Consider the following 23,466-nt stretch of genomic DNA (forward strand, 5'->3'; position numbering starts at 1 on the left):
CTCGTTTTATCGAACACCTTCTAGAAGATAATAGCTAGAATCTGGTTGCTATGGGCAACAACTCCACTTCTGAAAACCCACACTTTAGTAAAAATACACCTAGGAGTCTTTCTGTTCTTGCTGGAGTTAGGAAATAAGCCTCAAAGCCACTACTTGGCATCCTTTTAAGTTGGTTTAGCCAGTGACAATTTAGAGCATGAAAGGAATTCTATATGGCATAGATGCTTCTTAGCCAATATCCACAGTCCCTGGGGCGGAGCATCTATTCAGAAGCATGGTGGCTCCTATCATTTTCTACCTTTTTGTCTCCTTTTTGGAATGGTAATTATAGATGGTACCCTGGTACTCCTTTCGGCTTGTGTGCAAACTTTCAGACCATGCTTTTGTTACCGTACATGCTTTTACTATATATGCTTATTTATATCGGTTGGAGCATAATATCTTTTTACAGCCTACTTATTTTTTCCCTTTCCCCTCTGTGTGATCCAAGTGGCAGGTGTGGGCGGTGGGACTGTTTGCATAATCGCGCATTTTACTAGGGTGTCCATGTATGATCTTTAGTCCTTCTTGGAAGTTAAACGTTAATTGCAGTGTAACTTTAGTTGAGGATGCCTCATTCTTGTGACTGTATTGTACAAATGGTGCGTATGTGACGCGTTTCGGGGTCAGTTATTTCTAGGATAGAAATCTACTAATTCTAGTGACTAGGCTCCTTATCTTTGGAAAAGTTATCTAAACACTATAAAATACTTTAACACAGCAGTTTTCAGCTACAGACTTCACCTCAAGATTGTCTTTTCCACCAGGACCAAAACCTTATTCTTGAGGATGGACAAGAACGAGAGTCGCTTGACCGACACCATACTAAATCTCACCCTGGAGATCATCTACCTGCTGACCGGAGAGGTGAGGAGTTCTGAGAATGGCATCATACTGGTTTATATATTGCACCAACATAGGGCCATATTCAATAAGCATTGGCAAAAATTTTGTGGCAAAATAACTTCAACATTTTCGCCAAAAATCAAGCGAAAGCGGCAACTGGCGGAAAAAACTAGGTTTCTCCATCCCAGACCAGGAGAAAAGAAAATGCAAAATCCCTATTTTTGGCTAAAAATGTGGAGATTTCTTTCAGAACCCTTTGAAACACCCCCCACCCCCCCTAATGATAAATTACCGGAAAAAAAACGTAAGTTGTGTACTTTTGGCGAAAGACGCACGTGAAAATTTTGGGCCAAAAAGATAAATAAAACATTTGAAAATGTCAAGCATTGGGTCCGATTTTTCGGGGGGCGATATGAATGTGTCAAGTGGCGTTTTTTTAATGGTTTTAAAATTGCTTTTTTAAAACACGAAAATATACTTGTACCCATTTTAACTTACCCCCAATTTACGTGGAACAGCAATTTCATGGGAAAAAAATTGCTTTCTATCTTTTTGAACAATTTGTGGTTTTTTTCGACCAAATTTGAATGGTCGTTTTTTCGCAACTACGATTTTATTTTTTTCCGGTAATTTATCGTTAGGGGGTGTCTAAAGGGTTCTGAAAGAAATCCCCACATTTTTAGCCAAAAATAGGGATTTTGCAGATTTTCTTTGTCCTGGTCTGGGCTGCAGTTCCTCTTTGCTGCCTGGGTGACTTTCTCTGCTCTGGTGCTTCTAGCACACTCTAGTCTGTATCTCAGCGGTTGTTCCATCATGTGAGTGTGCTAGAAGCACCAGAGCAGAGAGCAACACCACAGGCAGAAAAGAGGAAATCTATGGGCTGTGACAGGTGCAGGGTGCTAGAATGAAAACTACCAACATATTACTAGGTACTTCAAACTGAATGTTTTAATTATTCGCATCAGTCCCTGTACCAGTGCTCCATTAGTGTCAATTTACCTGCTGGTGAATGTTTGGACTGTGTTAACAACGAGAGCGCCATAAACAAATCATGTGAACATATGGACACAGAACCTTCACAACTGAATCCATTCCATGGTCCCAGCATTTAGGGAGCCCCTTTAATAAGTAAAGCTGCACTATGCAGGGTCACAATGCCAGCAATGGTTCATTCTCTCAACAGACACCAGGATGAGCAGGTGTCGATGTCCCTTCCCTATAGGCTTCCATTTCACGTCTAAATTAGATTTGTGGTATTTTATAGAGCCCCTCCCCCAATACAGTTATTTCGTGTTTTTAAGTACAGCTTACTTCTTATAAATCTCTATGCAGGCATATGTTCTGTTGTATTTCTCTGGGAGCGATACATAAGGTTGACAATGATTTGGTCAACATCAGAATGTCGACATGATAAAAGTTTAAAAACAGTACAAAAGTTTTGACAGGTTCAAATATTCGACACAGAAATGGTCAACACATTTATTTTTTCTCTAACCCTAATCTTCACCCTAAACCATCTAACCCTCCCCCTGGTGCACCTAACCGTTCCTTTCGTAGCCTAACTCTGACCCTACAAAAAAAAAAAAAAAGTGTCAACCAATTCCACTTTGATCTTTTGTACCTGTCACCCTTCTGGTTTCGACCAAATCATTGCCGACCTTTTGTATGGAACCCATTTCTCTATACAGCATTACATAGTTGTGAAGAAGGAGCCATGCAAGACTGTGACAGCCAGCAGCAGACGTCTCTGTGTGTCAGGAGGATGGAGCAGGACCCAGAGCCCCATCGCAGAGCCCCCACTTCACCCAGTGATAAATGAGAGAGACAATGAGCAGAAGATCCTGGGACTCACCAACAAGATCATTCAGCTGCTGACTGTAGAGGTGACTGCTGGGAATGGGACATTATACAGTAACACCAGGGGCTGTGTCTGGGTGATGACTGGGGAGGTGACTGCTGGGAATGGGACATTATACAGTAACACCAGGGGATGTGTCTGGGTGATGACTGGAGAGGTGACTGCTGGGAATGGGACATTATACAGTAACACCAGGGGATGTGTCTGGGTGATGACTGGGGAGGTGACTGCTGGGAATGGGACATTATACAGTAACACCAGGGGATGTGTCTGGGTGATGACTGGAGAGGTGACTGCTGGGAATGGGACATTATACAGTAACACCAGGGGATGTGTCTGGGTGATGACTGGGGAGGTGACTGCTGGGAATGGGACATTATACAGTAACACCAGGGGATGTGTCTGGGTGATGACTGGAGAGGTGACTGCTGGGAATGGTGCATTATACAGTAACACCAGGGGATGTGTCTGGGTGATGACTGGGGAGGTGACTGCTGGGAATGGGACATTATACAGTAACACCAGGGGATGTGTCTGGGTGATGACTGGAGAGGTGACTGCTGGGAATGGGACATTATACAGTAACACCAGGGGATGTGTCTGGGTGATGACTGGGGAGGTGACTGCTGGGAATGGGACATTATACAGTAACACCAGGGGATGTGTCTGGGCGATGACAGGAGAGGTGACTGCTGGGAGTGGGACATTATACAGTAACACCAGGGGCTGTGTCTGGGTCATGACTGGAGAGGTGACTGCTGGGAATGGGACATTATACAGTAACGCCAGGGGATGTGTCTGGATGATGACTGGAGAGGTGACTGCTGGGAATGGGACATTATACAGTAACACCAGGGGATGTGTCTGGGTGATGACTGGAGCATGCATGCCAACATTTAGCCCCCTCCTTCCGGGAGGGAGCTGTCGGACTTACAGGGCTGGGGGCGTGATGCGGCCAAAGGGGGCGGGGCCCGGCACGTGACGCGGCGTTGGGGGCGGAGCATGGGGGCGTGGCCGCATGAACGCGTCATCGTGGTTCCGCCCCCTCTTCACAATGCCGTGATTAATGGCATTGTGCAGCCGGGGGCGGAGCCACGATGACGCGATTCAGCGCGAATCGCGTCACCGGCCCCCCTGCTGCCGGGGTTTCTACTTAAAAGCGTGGGGGGGTCCGGACACATCGCCGGGGCCGGGAGGATTGCCTGCCTTCCCGGGAGGCCGGGAGCGGCACCCGATTTTCGGGGGGGCTCCCGACCAAATCGGGAGGGTAGGCAAGTATGGACTGGAGAGGTGACTGCTGGGAATGGGACATTATACAGTAACACCGGGGGATGTGTCTGGGGGATGACTGGAGAGGTGACTGCTGGGAATGGGACATTATACAGTAACACCAGAGGATGTGTCTGGGTGATGACTGGAGAGGTGACTGCTGGGAATGGGACATTATACAGTAGCACCAGGGGATGTGTCTGGGGGATGACTGGAGAGGTGACTGCTGGGAATGGGACATTATACAATACCACCAGGGGATGTGTCTGGGTGATGACTGGAGAGGTGACTGCTGGGAGTGGGACATTATACAGTAACACCAGGGGCTGTGTCTGGATGATGACTGGAGAGGTGACTGCTGGGAATGGGACATTATACAGTAGCACCAGGGGATGTGTCTGGGTGATGACTGGAGAGGTGACTGCTGGGAATGGGACATTATACAGTAACACCAGGGGATGTGTCTGGGGGATGACTGGAGAGGTGACTGCTGGGAATGGGACATTATACAGTAGCACCAGGGGATGTGTCTGGGGGATGACTGGAGAGGTGACTGCTGGGAATGGGACATTATACAGTAGCACCAGGGGATGTGTCTGGGGGATGACTGGAGAGGTGACTGCTGGGAATGGGACATTATACAGTACCACCAGGGGATGTGTCTGGGTGATGACTGGAGAGGTGACTGCTGGGAATGGGACATTATACAGTAACACCAGAGGATGTGTCTGGGTGATGACTGGAGAGGTGACTGCTGGGAATGGGACATTATACAGTAGCACCAGGGGATGTGTCTGGGGGATGACTGGAGAGGTGTCTGCTGGGAGTGGGACATTATACAGTACCACCAGGGGATGTGTCTGGGTGATGACTGGAGAGGTGACTGCTGGGAATGGGACATTATACAGTAACACCAGAGGATGTGTCTGGGTGATGACTGGAGAGGTGACTGCTGGGAATGGGACATTATACAGTAGCACCAGGGGATGTGTCTGGGGGATGACTGGAGAGGTGACTGCTGGGAATGGGACATTATACAGTACCACCAGGGGATGTGTCTGGGTGATGACTGGAGAGGTGACTGCTGGGAGTGGGACATTATACAGTAACACCAGGGGCTGTGTCTGGATGATGACTGGAGAGGTGACTGCTGGGAATGGGACATTATACAGTAGCACCAGGGGTTGTGTCTGGGTGATGACTGGAGAGGTGACTGCTGGGAATGGGACATTCTACAGTAACACCAGGGGATGTGTCTGGGGGATGACTGGAGAGGTGACTGCTGGGAATGGGACATTATACAGTAGCACCAGGGGATGTGTCTGGGGGATGACTGGAGAGGTGACTGCTGGGAATGGGACATTATACAGTACCACCAGGGGATGTGTCTGGGTGATGACTGGAGAGGTGTCTGCTGGGAGTGGGACATTATACAGTAACACCAGGGGCTGTGTCTGGATGATGACTGGAGAGGTGACTGCTGGGAATGGGACATTATACAGTAACACCAGGGGATGTGTCTGGCTGATGACTGGATAGGTGACTGCTGGGAATGGGACATTATACAGTAACACCAGGGGATGTGTCTGGGTGATGACTGGAGAGGTGACTGCTGGGAATGGGACATTATACAGTAACACCAGGGGATGTGTCTGGGTGATGACTGGAGAGGTGACTGCTGGGATTTGGACATTATACAGTAGCACCATGCGTGCTTCCCGATCCTTGATCAGTCTGTGGGTAACTATGTGACTTTACTGATCCAGTGGGAACTGCGTATTGTGCAAAGTGCGAAACATCACTTCAATGTCTTAGCACCACCTCCATTCATTTAATCTCTTCAGTTTCTCTCCTAAAATACTAAATGCGGAGTGTGAGGGTCCATTAAATTTGACTTTATTACGTTTGTCACATCTAGCATTTATATTTTTTATGACGTTGGCCAAAGTGTGTCTAGAAATGCAATTTTTATATTGGCAAGGTCTGATTAAGAGATGTAAGCTAATGCAATTGCAGCTGTGATTTCACACGGAACGCAGCTGCAAAAATATGCGAATGTCTTCTGAAGCAGAGAGCATAGGCACGCCCACCGCTGCCTTCTCATATGTGTCTGACATCACGCACCAGTGTAACATCGGTAAAAGTGACGCAGATCGGGCAGCCACGCAGCATATGTCTCATACACTGCCGCTCTCCTGACACGCTGAGAGCTCTCGTGCTGTGAAGGAGATGACAATGGTTAATTTATGCACGCCCAAGAAATGGCGTTTACACTGTCAGACAAGCCTGCGTTTCCTTAGCCACCCCCCCATTACCTCCCCTAAATGATGACCAACTGTCACTCACTTTATGAATGTATCCTCTGCAAGCGTAATCACAAACCAACCGATGTGCGTGCGCAGTACGGCTTTCATGCATGCGCAATGGGAAACAATCGCTCGATCCGGGTAAATATCGGCATGATACACATCTCTGAATCAGGCCTAGAGAACGTAGTGGAACTATCGTGTCCTTTTGGAATGATCCGTCCTTTGTGTGTATGTAGGGCCAGGAATATGTAGCAGGAAACTATAAACTCAGCAAGGACGTTACAATGAAGAATCACCGGCCCCTCACATCATTGGGTAAGAGGAGCCCGACCTTACTTCTAGCCCCTTCGCTGCTATGTGGGGCTCATCCTCAGGACTACAGGCATTCAAATGTGGGGGAGGGGGAGCTGGGTATTGGGAGGAAGGAGGGGTTGATGATATTGTTGTGTTGGGGGGGAGTGTAATCAGTGCCAGATTATAAGGGGGGCGACATGGGCGGTTGTCCCGGGGCCCCACACAGCAGCAGCAGCTGCACAAGAGCAGGCACTGTTATTAAGCACTGCCCACCTCACAGCAAAATGCCACGATTCGCGGGTCCATCGGCTGAAGGCGGGGCCAGTATGATGCATTTCCATTACAATTGTCATTTGGCTGCGCCCCTTTTCGATTGACCCACGAATCGCGGCCAAAGCCGTGAGGGGGCGGAGCTTAATAACATGGTGCCTTCCTGCCAGGTCCCCTCCCCATCCACATCATACAGTGCAGATGGTGCAAGATAAGTGTGTGTGTGTGCGTGTGTGTGAAATGTTTGTGTGTGTGCATGTTTGTGTGTAATGTACAGTATGTTTGACACATGCATGTGTGGTTTATATATGTGTTTTCTGTGTGAATGTATGTATGTGTGTGTAAGTATATAAATGTATGTGTACAGGGGCCCCCACAAAGTTGTTGCCCCAGGTCCCCCTCAAACCTTAATCCGGCCCTGAGTGTAATGATCTAATTGTTGCCAGAAAATACGTGAGCATTAGAAATGCTCTATCTCCCACATTCTGGCACCTACAGATTTGATGCTACCCAGGTTTGAGAGAAGATATTATGTGACCCCTTAGTGGTTATTCACTTTTGATCCCAGACAATATCAGCCCTGGAAATTTTTAAAAAGGAATGTCAGTTCTCTCAAGCAATGTGTCCCTTTCATAGTTATTTCTAGTAATCACCGTACAATGGGAAGCAGTCATAATACCGACCGCGGTGGATTCCGGCACTCAGAATGCCGGAGTCGGAATCCTGACACCTGTTAGCATCCCGGTGCCGGCATCTAGAAGGGGGAAAAAAAACGGTTTAATTTGTGTGGGTACCGCATAAAAAATCTGATCAGTACTAACCTCAGGAAATGGCTTCAGCACAAGGAGAAATAAACCCTCAGCAGTGAAGGGGTTAAATAATTACCGATAACGTTTATAGCCCAAAAAGTGTCAAAACAGGCCCAGCAGCAAAGGAGTTAAAGGACTAAGCTGCTTTGAGGGCCCAGCTACATACAAAACTCATATAATACATCCTATATAATCAATATATTCGGTCTCTGCGTCTCCTACAGATGGATCCAGTAGCAGAAATGTCCCAGAGAGATGTGTCGGCCCTCTTTATTCACAGGATGGTACAGAGGAAGATCACCATATCCCACAAGATGATAAGGTAGATGGGATTGTGGGTATTAATATCCAATCAGAAATATACATGTTACAGTACAGTATAAAGAAGTACATGGGTCTTATTACTAAAATCTATCACAATCCTTTTTCCACCCAGGCTAGTAAAGCTACAGGGCCACTTTGTTAGGTTTGTTCTGGCTAAGCTAAGGCATGGTCTGATTGGGGCATGCAGGGGAAGGTGTATAAACACAGAAGCAAGAACTACAATGCATTTCTTGGTGGTAGTTACTATAGTAGTCTTAAGGAGCATACACACTAGACGATATGCTCCCTGAGCAATATCGTCTAGTGTGTCCCCGGCAGGGTGTGCTCAATGTCGTTCATGACATTGAGCACACCCGCTGAACGATATCATTAACGATATCATTCAGAGTCGGGCTCTCTCCCCCATTCCCCAACATGCAGCAACCTGACAATATCGTCAGGTTGGCCTGCATGTTTGCCCGATGAACGATAAAGACGAACGACCTGCGGGAACGCACATCGTTCGTCGTTCATCGTCATCGTTCATCATTTAGGTAAAAAATTGGACGATAAAGTGAACAATAACGATATCGTTCAGTCGTCCACTTTAATCGCCCAGTGTGTACGCACCTTTCCACTGCAGAGAGATTCCTAATATGACCAATCCACACTCCATTCTGTGACATACTGTTGCATTCTGTGACAGGACAGGTTGAGATGGTTCTTTTTGTGGGGTGGATGATCGCAACACAGAAGAAAGTGCCCGACCAGCATTACTGAACTTGATTCCAAATCTGTTGGTCTCTATCCCCGTGGCGGTCTTTGAAATATGGGAAACATTAGAGCTTTACCATTGACTTTCAGACAGTAGTAACGACCAGGACAGTGTAGCAGACATTTATTGTATGTATTCCCCTGTATGTTAGCTTGTGTAGTTCAGTGTTAAATATTCTTAATAGAGTTATACGCACTTTTGTGAGTTGTTTCTTCTTCAGGGTCCATAGGGTTCCACAGGGAGACCTTGGGGTGTAGGAGGTAGTTGAGGACCGGGCACCACGCAGTAAAAGCTTTCAGCTCCCAGGATGCATCAGTCCATCCCCCTATACCCCGCCCCCGAGCCAGAGGCACCTCAGTTTCGTCGGTGCCCAGCCAGAGTCGGGTTACCATTTTGCAGTGGGCTGCTAAGGCATAATTACTTGGGTGGAGGCACTGACATTGGGGATGTACACCACTTAGAGGAATGCTAAGGGTGGGTACATTAGGAGTAACAAAGGTGAAGGTAACCCAGTATCCCTTTTAGAGAGTAAAGGGGGGTTACAGTGTCCTTGTAAAAGTGGTGAAGAATGGCATTAAGCAGTATTTTTGGAGAAAATAGGTAGTCCTGTCAAATTTGGGGCACTTGAAAATGGGTGCAAACATATGTTAAAGTCTCTAAAGTGAAGTTTTAACAAACGTGTAAAACGTACCTGTTGCATGCACCTGCAACCAAAAAAACACCTGACCCATCCTTGCAGACAACCAAGAAGTCTATTTTGCTAGTTTGTATCCTTGTCCCCCCACTTTGTACTTTTTCACCCCCAAAATGAAAGTACTTTTTCAGGGTGTTCTTAAGTTTTTGTTTTTTTTAGGGATTTTTTTACACAGTTGTCCTTTGGGGGGCTGTCCCAAAGGTTCGGAGTGGTTTCCCCACATTTGCACCCCAAAATGGCTATTTTGCACTTGTTTTCTCCTGCTATTCAGAGGCAAATCTTTTTCGCCTATTACATTTCTGTGTAGGCGAAAACCAGCTGGAATTGAATTTGGAGATAAGTTCTGACCACGCGAAAAGCTGTGATTAGCGATACTTTTTCACGGGAAACGTCTTTTCGCATCTAATTGAATACGGCCCACAGTTGGTTATAGAACTGTGCCATATTTGTGCTGTGCGCTCCTGCATCTTGCCCAAGCCTAAGACAGGATCAGTATATTGCATTCCTACTTGTGTCCTACATACCCAGTGGTTGCATTATACCCAGTGCCATATTGTGTGCTATACTACTCTACAGCTATGTCTAGCAAAGGCAAGAGTAGCAAACAAGCATCTGCACCCATACTGCTATCATGCAAATTATGTGCTGCAGGCTTAAGTGGAAGGGATGGCCAGCCAACAAACAGACATTGGCTAGATGGCTTCGCATGACTTCTTCACATTACGACTTCACAGGTTTACACGCAAGCAGGCCTTCCTGTACCGGCTACAGTTACTGCTCATTCTACTCGCTCTATGGGCAGCTCGCCATGGCGCCTCAGCTGAACAGCTTTGTAAGGCGGTCCATAACTTTCTGAGGTTCTATGCCTTCGATAGATTTGGCTCTCAGTATGCTTCCTTTGGACGCCGGATTCTCCTCTCAGTGCGGGAGCGTCCCCACCCTAGAATAACTGTTTTGGGACATTCCCAATGTCTCCCTGTGGAGCCCTTTGAACCACGAAGAAGAAAATGATAGTTATGGTAAAACTTACTCTTGTTAACTCTCTTTCTTCGAAGTCCACAGGGCACCCGCCCTGACGCACCTGGCTCCTTATGAGCTCTGTTTCTAGTCACTGGTTTCCCTTCTTCTACGTGAGAGTGTGGTTATTCTGTGTACCAGTCTTCCTGCTCTCTTGTCCTCCTCCGGCCTTTGGCTTGTCACGAACTGCGGTACCTCTGGCTCGGGGGCAGGGTATAGGGGGATAGACCAATGCATCCTGGGAGCTGAAAGCTTTAACTGCGTGGTGCCCGGTCCTCAACCACCATCTACACCCCAAGATCTCCCTGTGGACCCTATGGACTTCGAAGAAAGAGAGTTAACAGGTAAGTTTTACCAGAACACTCATTTCTTAAAGAAACCCTTGTTCCTGATCTAAATATATGAGTGTGCAGTTTGTACCCACATTTGCGGTACTGTAAGATGAAGGAAAGGTCACAGAATAAGTCCAGTGGTATCGATTTGTTGCTGGAATCACTACTACTTGTCCGAACTCCAAGGCCTGATTAAAGGTTCTCTGTGCCCTAGTCCAATGCATTAGTTGCACCTTTCCCCGAAACACCAGTGTCTATGGAACGGTTTCCACTTCATGCCACCAGAGTGGGAATGACATTATGCAAATGGCGTGGCTATCATTTTTGACAGTGCTTAACATCCTATTGGTTAGCACTATACAAAACAGAGTGCATTATATACATACAATACAATACAGAGTGCATTATATACATACAATACAATACAGAGTGCATTTTACCGCTGCCCCAGCTTCTCTATGGAGGAGGGGCTGCCTGGACTATTTGTAGTCGGTCAGCGGTCACCAGCATGGGAGGGGGAAGTGAACATGTATGGCGGGGTACAGGGGAGACATACAGTATCAGCCAGGTTAATACACAATACAAATTAGAAGGTAGCTGGTCCCTTCAAAGGAGTAGCCAAAAGTTATCAGAGTCCAATCCTCCCCTGGTGGTGCCTCCCAAGTTCTGGCACCCTAAGCTGCATCCTTTTTAGCCTCATGGTTGATCAGGTACTGTAGACCAGGCATTCCAAAGCCATCTAGTTAGTTACACAAAACTGATGCTTGAGAATCTCTGTCCATGATAGACAGGGATACGTATAAGGCGTTTACCTAGGATATGTGTCTGGGACCCCTGTTTAATCACAGTCCCAAATGAAGGAGAATTAGTTCTTATATAATATCTGGTGCTCACCTTTATTGCACTAAATCACTAGTTTATTGATTTGCTTTTTCTAATGTGTTTTTGCATTTTAGGGTGAAAATCTAATTCAAATTAAAGTTGAAGAGCTAAGTGGAGAAGAGATGTATATGACAGACTATCAGCAGTGTAAGGAGGAACAAGTCCCTACGGGTATCAGTACAGGTGAGTAATAATCACCAAATACATCAATATTAATGGAGCTCTGGCTCAGCCCAGTCTGGAAGTGAAAAATTAATTTTCAAATTGGTTCAATTCGATCAAAATTTGTCTAATTCGTGACATTCCTCTGAGAACATTGGAAAGGATGGAGGAATATAGCAATTTACAGTTCCCCTGGTCCCTTATTCTTTCAGAATTGTGCTAAAGGAAAGCGGGATGCCGACGGTCTAAATGCCGACCGTCAGCATCCCGACTGTCTAATCCCGGCAAGTTTCTACTGACTCGCGTCCAAATCCTGACGCCTGTCACTTTACCTATGCCGGGAGCCCGACGCCCGGCATCCCGATCGAAGGTAAGCCGGGCACGGTAAGCCGCGGGGTGGGGAGGGTTAGGTTAGGGGCTCCCAGAGGGGACTTAGGGTTAGGCACCTCCCTGGGAGGGTTAGGTTTAGGCAGCGGGGAAGGGGGGGTTAGGTTTAGGCACTTGGGAGGGAGGTTAGGGTTAGGCACGCCTAAAGGAGGGTTGGGGAAGGGGGGAGGTTAGGTTAGTTAGTACTTACCTTTAGCGCAGTCGGGATCTTCACTGTATTATCTATAACCTGATTACAATATATTTGACTCTATAATATCTTCCACATCTTATAAGGAAAAAGCAAAGCTAGAACCAGTTTTAATGAAATAAATAAAAGATGTGCTGATGTTTTCTCGTTCATCTGGTTTTAGAACTTCAGAAAGTGTCATGTTGGCAAACATCTCAGTCTTGGCAATACAAATCAGATTACGCTTGCCGATTATGGTGAGATTAACAAAATAAACTCACATTAGACAACCTGTGTGTTCAGAAATCGCTTGTGAAGTTGTATTAAACCACCTTTAGATCATCCTGGAACACTTTTAATATCCATTATACATATGTCGTCTCAAATGTTGGAAGTAAAAATTGTTATATATATATATATATATATATATATATATATATATATATATAGCAAATAGGCGGCACTCCAAGTCTTTAGATGATAGAATAAGAAGTGTCTTTATTGCATCGACGTTTCGGGGACTGCTACCCCGTCTTCAGGACAGACATAAGTGAATGCAGTGTTACATACACTCTTAAATACTCACAGTGCAGAATGCTAACCAATCTCCGGTCAGATGCTGTCCCTCAGCTGTAATCAGTAAAATTAACTAGAAACACTCAGGCACAAAGCATCTAAACCAGGGGCTGCATCTGAGCAAAGATTAGAAGACACGCAGTAGTAGTCAAGGGCAACAGTAAATAAACTGTAACCATATACAAATACAAACGTGTATCATAACCAACATATAAGCGTAACCATTATGTGAACTCATTATGCTGCTAAATCTCACACAAAATATCACTACCAACATAAAACATATAAATATGTTAATACATATACAAATATAAATCAGTGCAACACTGTATTACGTAAATCAGATGCCGTCCCTCCGCTGTAATGAACAGCAGTAACTAGAAAGAGCTGAGTTCAAAGCATATAAACCAGGGACTGCATCTGAGCTGGGATTATGAGCCACACAGCAGTAGTCAATGGCAACAGTAGATAAACTGTGACCATAACAAGTACAAACAAGTGAATCATAACCAACATATGAGCGTGACCATTATGTGAATTTATTATGCTGCTTAATCTCAAACAAATATCATTACCACCATATAACTTGTAAATATGATAATAAATACACAAATATAAGTCAGTGCAACACTATATTGGATAGTGAATATAACCTAATCTAAAACCATAATCATTCTGAAAGACTACATAAAAAAACATAATATAAAGTACAGATACACACATGCTAAATTAATAAAAAAATTAATATCTTATATATAATGTGAAAACATGTAAACATCCATGGACCAGCTCTAACAATACTAGCCAGGTGTACTAATCACATCAGAGTAGCATGAATTACAAATATCTATTGATAAACAAATGGCACAAATGACAACATAGCTATGTAAGAAGAATCATAGAATAAAGCGCAATAATGATGCAACAAGATGCGTCCAAGAAAAAGTTACAAAAAACAGCGTAAACTCAGAGCTATCGATGATATCATGCTGATGTGGAGTGGTGATGAGGAGTTGATTGATACCATCACGCAGCACAATCACTCCCTTTGTCCTGCTAAACTAACTAGCACTAGTGAAATTAATTTTCTTGATGTCACTATAGCTAAGTCTGACGGGTGTATTACTACCAAGCTATTTGTAAAACCTAGAGACAGGAATACGATCCTGAGATACAATAGCTTTCATCCTAAAGCAATAATCAATAGTCTAGCATATTCCCAAATGCTGCGTGTTTGTCCTATTTCGAGTGATGCAGCAGAGCGACAATCACAATTGCATTTAATGGTTAATAAATTTGTTGACAGGGGTTATCCTGTTGACAATGTACTTAAAGCTAGGGACAAAGCAGAAGCATTTAGTAGACAAGACTTGTTAGTAGAAAAAACTCCTAACAAGATTAGTGAAGTGATTCCCTGGGTCAATTCGTATTGACATCTAGCAAATATACAAAATAAACAGCTCGTGATTTATGGCCCATTGTGACCAATGATCCAGAACTGCATGCTTTTAAAAAATGCAAACTCATGGCCTGTTACAGGTGAGGCCGCAGTATTAGAGATGCAGTGGTCAAAATAGACATCACTGGTATGAATATCCACAGCCAGCCTAATTTTCTGAGTAGAAAAGGTGGCAATCACAGATGTTTGGGGTGTACTTCCTGCAATTATCTTATCCCTGGTGACAAGTTTACACACCCGTTTTCAGGTAGAGTTTATACCATCAAGAGAGCGCTCACCTGTACTTCCAAATATGTGGTCTACCTTCTGTCTTGCCCATGTGGTCTTCACTATGTGGGCAAGACAGAAAGGCAATTTAAAGAGCGTATTGCCCTACATAGGGCAGCAATTAGAGCAGCCCTTTTGTCTGGTAAAAGCAACCAAGCGGTTGCTAGACACTTTGCACATGCTAAGCATAATATGGCGATGTTACGTTACAGGATGATTGATCAGGTGCCATTTAGAATGAGACGAGGAGACAGATCCAAACAGTTGTTGCAAATAGAGGCCAAGTGGATCTATACACTTGATATAGTCAGTCCTAAAGGATTAAATGAAGCTCTGAGTTTAAGCTGTTTTTTGTAACTTTTTTTGTATTAAACTAAACTAATACGCGTGTCTTTCTATCACACTTAAGTCACTTAAACTCTGGCCAGTAACCCTTTTCATTGGTGCACATTAGAAGTCGATTCTCCTCTCTTATTTTGACACAGTGAGGAACTGACTGCCTTAGTCTAGGTTCGTACTGACATCCTATGCAACTTATTAAACTTGTCTTGGTACTTGGATGGTGCAAGCCCGGGCCTGAAGTTGTATCCAGAAGTTGTATCCTGCAGCTATTTATATTTCTATGTAGACAGGGAGTGCAACCCTCTTTTCTTCAAATCTCTGCGTGACACTGAATAAACTTTATACTCTCTTTTACTATCAAGTTGCTCTGTCTAGATGCTGATCGGAGTTATAGATTAATCCTGTAGGATTTTTCAGTTCCTCAATTATGCTGTGAAGCTCCTAGCTGCACTGTTTTAATTGACCTGTCTGCCTGTTGCTGCAGAACACTGTGTGGTGCAAAGATATTGTACAGTTGATAGATCTGCTCTCCTTACATTCAGTATCCCAACTGTCACTTATCATTAAACTGTGTTGCAGGACTGTGATGAGTGCTTTACTACAGACCTCTTCTTGCTGTAAGCGGCTCCCCTAGATGCACGTGCCCCTCCTAGCTGTCACTCACTGCCTGCTAGGTACTGACCGGGACCTGCCTTGCTTCCAGAGGAGAAGTCCGCCTTGCGCCGCCTCCGGCCCACCTAGTTCACCCACTGTAGATGGAGAGGTAGGGACCACCAAGTGGTTGGCTGTATTTCACCTTCGTTCTAGGGACCTGGACGTGACGTGAGTGAGGGTGGAAGTGCAGTTCCTGCCCATGACAGCCAGGTAAAGAAGTAGTTTGTCCCCACTTAAACAAGTTTCTTGTCCCATCGCGGGCTCGCTGCGCTCGCCACATGGTTATATTCCCCCTCTATGCCCACTTGGATGGCAGGGAATGACGCTGGACACTGGCTGATGACGTCAGGGTCCACTCCGTGAAGGGCATTTAGACATTACCACCGCCAAGTCCGTTGCAGATCCTGCCGCCAACGTCACTCCTGGCCAGGACACACCACCGCATCTGGTATGTGGATCAATGCTGACACTGGCACTCTCTTCCGCAGCCTCTCTGACAGGCACTCTCTTCCGCAGCCTCTCTGACAGGCCCTCCAGCCGACGTGCTCTAAGAGAAGAGCTTCTTCTCACCGGTACTCCCGCGGGACAGCGGCTCCTCTTCACCGCGCCGTCTGGTAAGTCCCGCTCTCCGCACATAAGGGGCAGCTCTCTCTCTCCTTCTGGCAAGCGCAGCAACAGCCAGCGGTCCCGTCATCCATGCTTACCTCAGACGGCTCTTGCGGGTGTCCCTTAAGTAACAGCGGTTGCGAGCCGGGCTCCTTATTGCCGGCCGCAAGCACCGCTCTCCCTCTCCACAACTTGTCTCTCAATGAGACCAGAGGTTTTCCCCCTTTCTGCGGCTGCATAACAATGTCCCATGTCGCGTGCCCGCAAGTCCTGAACGGGTGGCCTGCTCCAATGTTCCCCGGGGAGGGGGGTTAACATACATATATTACTTCATCAGCCTAGCTATTTTGACTATTCAAGACAGAATGAATACATAGATCACTCATGAATTGTCAGTCCATACATATATTTATACAACATTGAACACTTTAGGTGTATCGCATATGTAACACTGCATTCACTTATGTCTGTCCTGATGACGGGGTAGCAGTCCCCGAAACGTAGATGCAATAAAGACACTTCTTATTCTATCATCTCAAGACTTGGAGTGCCGCCTATTTGCTTGATTTATTTGGAGGGTTTCCTTGCCCATTTGGAGGGCACCCAAGCGGTTTTACCAAAGGCTTACAGCAGCCTCAGAGTGCCGGATACTGCATGATAGATATAGATATATAATATATATGATGATATATTGCTTTGAGCCTAAAAGGGGGGTGGGAGCAGGTAGACTAGTGCCTCTCCCAGTTGGCATTCATGGCACCCACTAAACTGGAGAAGGGTGCCACTGGGGCAGCTACAATGTAACCCCCTAAGCCTTGCGCCCAGGGTAGCACCAGTCACACATCCCTCTTTACAGACCTGAAAGCCATACATACCTCATTCAGTTGCACACCTTTTACTTTATTGCCAACAGGTGGACACAGCAGCAAGGACACTGTCCCATATGAGCTCCACATTGTGAAACAGGAATTTAATGACTTCACAGAAGACCCTGGGGAGGAAAACCTAATTTCCCCAAAGATGCATTCAATTCACCATAGTACCAACGTATCACCTGACCACCATAAATATAGGGGAAGTTACCCTGATATTGTTGCACATAATACAGTTCATGGAGATGAGGAAAGGTTTGCAGGTTCTGAATATCAGAAACGTGTTACCCAGAATGCAAAAACTCACACATGTCCTGATTGCGGGAAATGTTTTACTCAAAAGGGAAACCTTGTTCAGCATCAGCGAATTCACACAGGTGAGAGGCCATTTGCATGTCCTGTGTGTGAGAAGTGTTTCACACAGAAAGCAAGTCTTATTGAGCACCAGAGAATTCACACTGGGGAGAAACCATTTTCATGCTCACATTGCGGGAAATGTTTTACACACAAATCACAATTTAATAGGCACCAAAGAATCCACACCGGTGAGAAGCCATTCCTTTGTTCTGAATGCGGAAAATGTTTTACACAGAGTACACATCTTGTTGAGCACCAGAAAATACACACAGGTGTGAAGCAATATCCGTGTACTGAGTGTGGAAAACGTTTCACACACAGATCTGTTCTCGTTAAACACCAGAGAATTCACACGGGTGAGAAGCCATTTTCTTGTACAGAATGTGGGGAATGTTTTGCACAAAAGTTGCAGTTTGTTAGTCACCAGAGAATTCATACAGGAGAGAAGCCATTCACGTGTTCTGAGTGCGGCAAATGTTTTACACAGAAGTCGTACGTTGCTGAACATCAAAAAATTCACTCTGCTGAAAAATCATTCCTGTGTTTTGAGTGTGGCAAATCCTTTACACATAAAACAAACTTAGTTGTACATCAGCGAGGACACACAGGGGAGAAACCCTTTCCATGTTCTGAATGTGGGAAGCGATTTACACATAAATCTAACCTTGTAGTACACGAGAGAGCACATAGAGGGGAAAAGCCATTTCAGTGTCCTGAGTGTGAGAAATGTTTCGCACACAAATCACGTTTGGTTAAACATCAAAAAAGTCATGTACCTTAAATGAATCCACTGACCCAAGTCTGTGGGGGACCTGGTATTTAGGTAATGTTTATGCAAGGGAACTTGAACTGCCAGTTTGTAGGCTTCAGGAGGAGCTGGTGTGTTAGCTTGTAAAAACTAGATGGAAGGACAGCTCCAGCCTGGTCATGGTTAGGACATGAGGTAAAGGAACAATATGGAAAACGTTCTGAGGGGAGAACAACACGTTGGCAGGTGTGGTCTACAAACGGAACTCCATCAATGCCAGGCAAAACTATGGCAGAGTAAGTTTGTAGAGAAACTGTGGTTATGTTTCCCAATGTTTATATATCTGGAGAGGGATGAAAAATGTTCTCATAGGACTAAGGGCCTGGTTCAGCTAGTGCACTGCTGATTGCAGATTATCAGGAATCTGTGCATGCACAGGACTGGTTTGCGCATGTGCAGAATGGGTCCTGCAAAATCGCACGCAGGCCCCTGTATGCGTCTGCCTGATTGACTGGCAGAGGCAGCGCAGGGGCGGGGACAGCCTGAAGGGTGGGGACGGCCTACCCTTTGTACCAGCATGCTCTAACAGTAAACCTGTGGCAGGGCATGCTGGAATATGTAGTTCCATGTTGCCTACCCCATCTCTATAACTTTTTCCGCTAGTCCCCTGCTCCATGGCAGCAAATCTCAGTGGTGTAGAGCACTGACATCTCGGTGGCTCTGGAGATCTGCATGCCAGTCATGGTCCCTGGGGGAATATATTACCTTAGTCTGCACGCTCCTGCGTGTCCAGGGATGGCTATAGCTTTTGAATAGTTTGTACTTTAAACAAGAGTAGCTGCCAAATAATAGATACCAGATCGTATTTAGCTTTACATATGCCAGAAGTCTGTTACAGAACCGTGAAGAGTGTAGCAATATATTGCTTTAACAGTGTGTCAATGTGTATTATTTTCCATGTATGTCCTACTTGATTATTGTACTGACATTGTTGCATATATGTTTAATAAAACAAACATTTAAAATAAAACCAGTTACATAGGAAACATGTTTTTCTTCTTCAGGGTCCGTAGGGTTCCACAGGGAGACAAAGGGGTGTTGGTGGGACCTGTAGGACCAGACACCAACAGCAAAGCTTTTATCAACCCCAGGATGCTTTGGTTCCCCTATACCCCGCCCACAGCCTGAGGGCAACCCAGTTTTGTTGGTGTCCGGCAGGAGGTGGACCACCATTTTAACTGTGGGGCTGCATCAAGCATCCCAAGCTTATTTTTATGATTTATTTTTATTTCTAGTGTTTTGACTACTGAGCAGCATCCTTTGGACGTCTGCACTGCTGCTCCGTCACCCCTCTGCGGCGCCGTGACACAAAGCCCCGGCTAGGTACTGCCGGCGGGGCTCTGAGGGGGACTAGCTAGCAGGCTCCCCGTACCCAAAACTGCAGACTGTCCAGCTTATATCTTTCCCTTTATTCTAATATACACTGACATACTAAATTATAGGGGGTTCATTGTGCCTCACATCTCCTATATATTTGTGAGGGCTATCACATACTATATAGCGTGGTTGCATATTATACTGTGCCATATTACACATACTGCAGGGTGTAATACTGTACTGTATCATACTGTGTATTTTATTATTCTTTCCTCTGCAGGACAAAGCCACAAGAATAACAAGTAGCCTGATGCTGCTGCTCCTACTCTGGTGTCTTGTAAGTCCTGCCCAGAGAGCTTAGCCCCAGAGGACCTCATTCAGTATGGTCTTTGTACTAATTGTTACACAGCCTCAGGCCCCTCAGCCACAGTTTCTCCTCCTCATTGACCCATCCTAGGCTGCCTTTTCACAGGTGCTGGCAAAGATTGCCGACCACTTAGCAGTCCCCGTGGTAGCCCCCCCTGTGGGATGGCCACAGCAGGTACTCCCTGCAAATCCTTTGCCTCCCCCATGGGTAGACATACTGTCTACCACAGTACAGAGTTTGACTAATACCTCTACAGTTTTTCAGCAAATGCTACAACGGGAAAAGCCTTTACCTACTAAACCTACTAATCGTGCTCTGTTATCTTCCCAGTCGATCCAGCTATCTGATTCTGATATGTCATCTGGGGAGGCAGAAGACACAGACCTCTCACACTCTGACCGGAGAAGAGGAGCCACCCTCTAAACTAAATATACCTGCTCTTGTGAGAGCTGTAAAATCTATTTTACAAATAGAAGAGGAAGAACCTGCTCCTAAGAAGAAAAAAAACTACTTTTTAAATGACAAAAGGTAGTTTTACCAGAGTTTCCTCACTCTGACCAGCTATCTGATCACATGAGCGAAGCATGGAAAATCCCCGGTAAAGGTTTAAAATTCCAAAACTTTTAAGTTCCTTTTACCCTCTTCCAGCTACTGATTGTACTAAATGGGAAGTTACCCCAGCAGTAAATTCTCATGTAACACTTCTGGTTAAGAATGCCACCTTACCCATTCATACTGCAACCTCGTTGACGGAGACTACAGATAGGTGTACAGAAGCTTGTCACACATCTATATACTCACAGGAGCTATAGCTCTGGAGTCCCTTCCTTAATCTGGAGATATCTTATTTGGTCCAGAATCAGATAAAATTGTGACTACTTTAGCAGCTTCCAAGACTGCGTTCCTGCCCTTTGCATATAATACATACCCTCAGATGTCATGCTTTTGCCCTCAAGGAAAAGCTAAAGGTCAGTCCTTTCCACAGCAGCAGGCATCAGCCAAAGCCTCCAAGCCTAGGGCCAAACAAACCTGGGCTACTAGACGTCCACCTGCCAAGTCTGAGGACAAGCCTACAGCCTGACGGGGTGGGCCTCTCCCTGGGGGCTCCCAAGGTGGGAGGCCGACTACTTAAATTGGCCAATTTATGGCGCCAGACCACATCAGACACCTGGATAAGAGAAGTGGTCTCCCACATTTATGCCCTATCCTTCCTAAGGTGACTGCCCCCAGCAATTCTTTTGCATAGGACCTCCATCGGACCCAAGCAAGGCCTAGCTGCTCCAAAAAGCCATTCAGTCCTTACTGAATTCAGCAGTAATAATTCCGGTCCCTCACTCACAACCAGGCAAGGGCTATTCTACCCTTTTCCTGGTTCAGAAGCTCAACGGGTCTCATCGGCCAATCCTCAACCTTAAATCTCTGAACAAGTTTATCAGGGTGCCCAGGTTTTGTATGGAAACCCTCCGCTCTATTATCCTAAATATGGAGCCTGGGGATTTTATGGGGTCTCTGGACATTCAGGATACTTACCTACATGTACCTATAGCGCTTTCTCATCAACAATTTCTCTAGTTTGCTATCCTGCAGCAGCATTACCAATTTCAGGCTCTAAAGTTTGGCCTCTCAATGACCTCCTCGGGTCTTTACCAAAATCATGGAAGTTATGGTGACCTACCTTCGTCATCAAGGGAGCAGACTACTAGTGTACTTAGACGACCCCTTGCTGTTTGGCCAGCTCCCCAGATATTCTTCACCACCATCTGCAGGTAACAATTGCCTACCTACAAATGCATGGGTCGCTGATCAACTGGAAAAAGTCTTCCCTGACACCTTCTCAAAGAATTGTACATTTGGGAGCCCTCTAGGAGTTTCAGGTTCAGAGAATCTTCCTTACAGACAAGATTTCATTAATACAACACCAAGTGCGCAGACTGCTACGCAGTCTTAATTCATACTGGAATGCAGACATTGGGATCAATGGTGTCCACCTTAGACATGGTGGAGTTTGCTCAGTTTTACTCCAGACCCCTACAACACCTGCTCTTCTCCAAGTGGAACGGGCTACCCTCATCTACTTCGATCCCAGACAATGGGCCTCCCCCCTGGGTTCGCCTGTCCCTAGCCTGGTTGCTACAGACATTCCATTTAGACCAGGGTCGTCCCTTTTGGATCCCGGACTGGGCTCTCCTCACCATGGACGCAAGCCTCCGAAGGTGGGGCGCAGTGCCCGTCCAGCACTCTTTCCAGGGCCGCTGGACCCCAGTTGAGGCAGTGTTACCAATCAATGTCTTGGTACTTCCAGCAATCTACAGAGCTCTCACTCGGGTTTAGGATATTCTTCAGGGCAGACCAGTACAAGTCCTGTCCAACAATGCAATGGCAGTGGCCTACCTCAATCACCAAGGAGGTGCTCTAAGTCGGGCACCAATGGTATTCTCACATGGACCGAACGCCATCTCCCAGCAATCTCTGCGGTATTATTGGAGTTTTCGATTGGTAAGCAGATTTTCTCAGCCGTTACGACGTGCATGCAGGAGAGTGGTCTCTACATTGAGAAGTCTTTCAGCTCCTGGTGGACAAATGGGGTCTGCCGGATGTGTATCTCATGGCCTCAAGACATGACAACAAACTTCCAGTATATGGAACCACGAAAAGGGACCCCGAAGCAGCTATCAGGGATGCATTGTCAGTGAAATGGACCTTCCATTTGGCATATCTCTTTCCCCCAATATCCTACTTCCTCGAGTTCTTCAAAAGTTCAATCAGGAAGGGGGCACAGTAGCTCCGGCTTGGCCCAGAAGCCATTGGTACTCCGATCTTCAAAGTCTCTCAATAGACGTTCCTCTTCAACTTCCTCTACAAGTAGACCTGTTGTCTCAGGCTCCATGTCTACATCTGGACCTAGCCCGTCAGTCTTTAATGGCTTGGCTCTTGAGACATCCCTCCTAACGGCTAAGGGATCTGGTTCCAGCGCAGACTGGTTCCTATACCGGATGTTCACACCTTCCTGCAAGGTGTTCTACGTATACAGCCTCCCTTTGTCCCTCCTGTGGCTCCATGAAATTTGTCAGTGGTGCTCCAAGCACTTAAGGAACCACTATTCGAACCCATGGAATCGGTGGATGTCAAGTGGCTCACTGCGAAGACTCTGTTTCTTCTGACTATAGCATCTACCCGTAGGTCAGATTTAGGGGAGCTTTCTTGACTGTCCCCCTTTTTAATATTTCATCAGGAACACGTCTGGGCTTCCTTCCCAAGGTGGTTTCTCTTTTCCACCTAAATGAGGAAATTGTGATTCCGGCCTTTCAATCACCAGACTTCTCTGCAGGTGAGGCCTATTTGGCTGTGATCTGTTCTCTGAAGGTCTACATGGACCGTATTACTTACATCAAGAAATCAGACTCCCTCTTTGTCCTATATGGATTT

At 45.9% G+C, this 23,466-nt stretch overlaps 1 protein-coding gene across 1 annotated transcript in view; it reads left to right on the top strand.

Moving 5' to 3' along the window:
- The window catches only part of LOC148502448 (uncharacterized), a 93,087-nt gene that overhangs the window by 35,318 nt on the left and 34,303 nt on the right, over window positions 1-23,466 (top strand). The window contains exons 2-7 of the mRNA XM_088449886.1: window positions 807-906; window positions 2,574-2,768; window positions 6,558-6,636; window positions 7,919-8,016; window positions 11,772-11,880; window positions 17,233-18,320. Coding sequence (XP_088306012.1) covers window positions 829-906; window positions 2,574-2,768; window positions 6,558-6,636; window positions 7,919-8,016; window positions 11,772-11,880; window positions 17,233-18,320 — 1,647 coding nt within the window. The 5' untranslated portion in view covers window positions 807-828. The remainder of the gene's footprint in view (window positions 1-806; window positions 907-2,573; window positions 2,769-6,557; window positions 6,637-7,918; window positions 8,017-11,771; window positions 11,881-17,232; window positions 18,321-23,466) is intronic.

This window comes from Taudactylus pleione, unplaced genomic scaffold, assembly GCF_031769625.1.
Source record: "Taudactylus pleione unplaced genomic scaffold, aTauple2 ptg000497l, whole genome shotgun sequence".
NCBI lineage: Eukaryota > Metazoa > Chordata > Amphibia > Anura > Myobatrachidae > Taudactylus > Taudactylus pleione.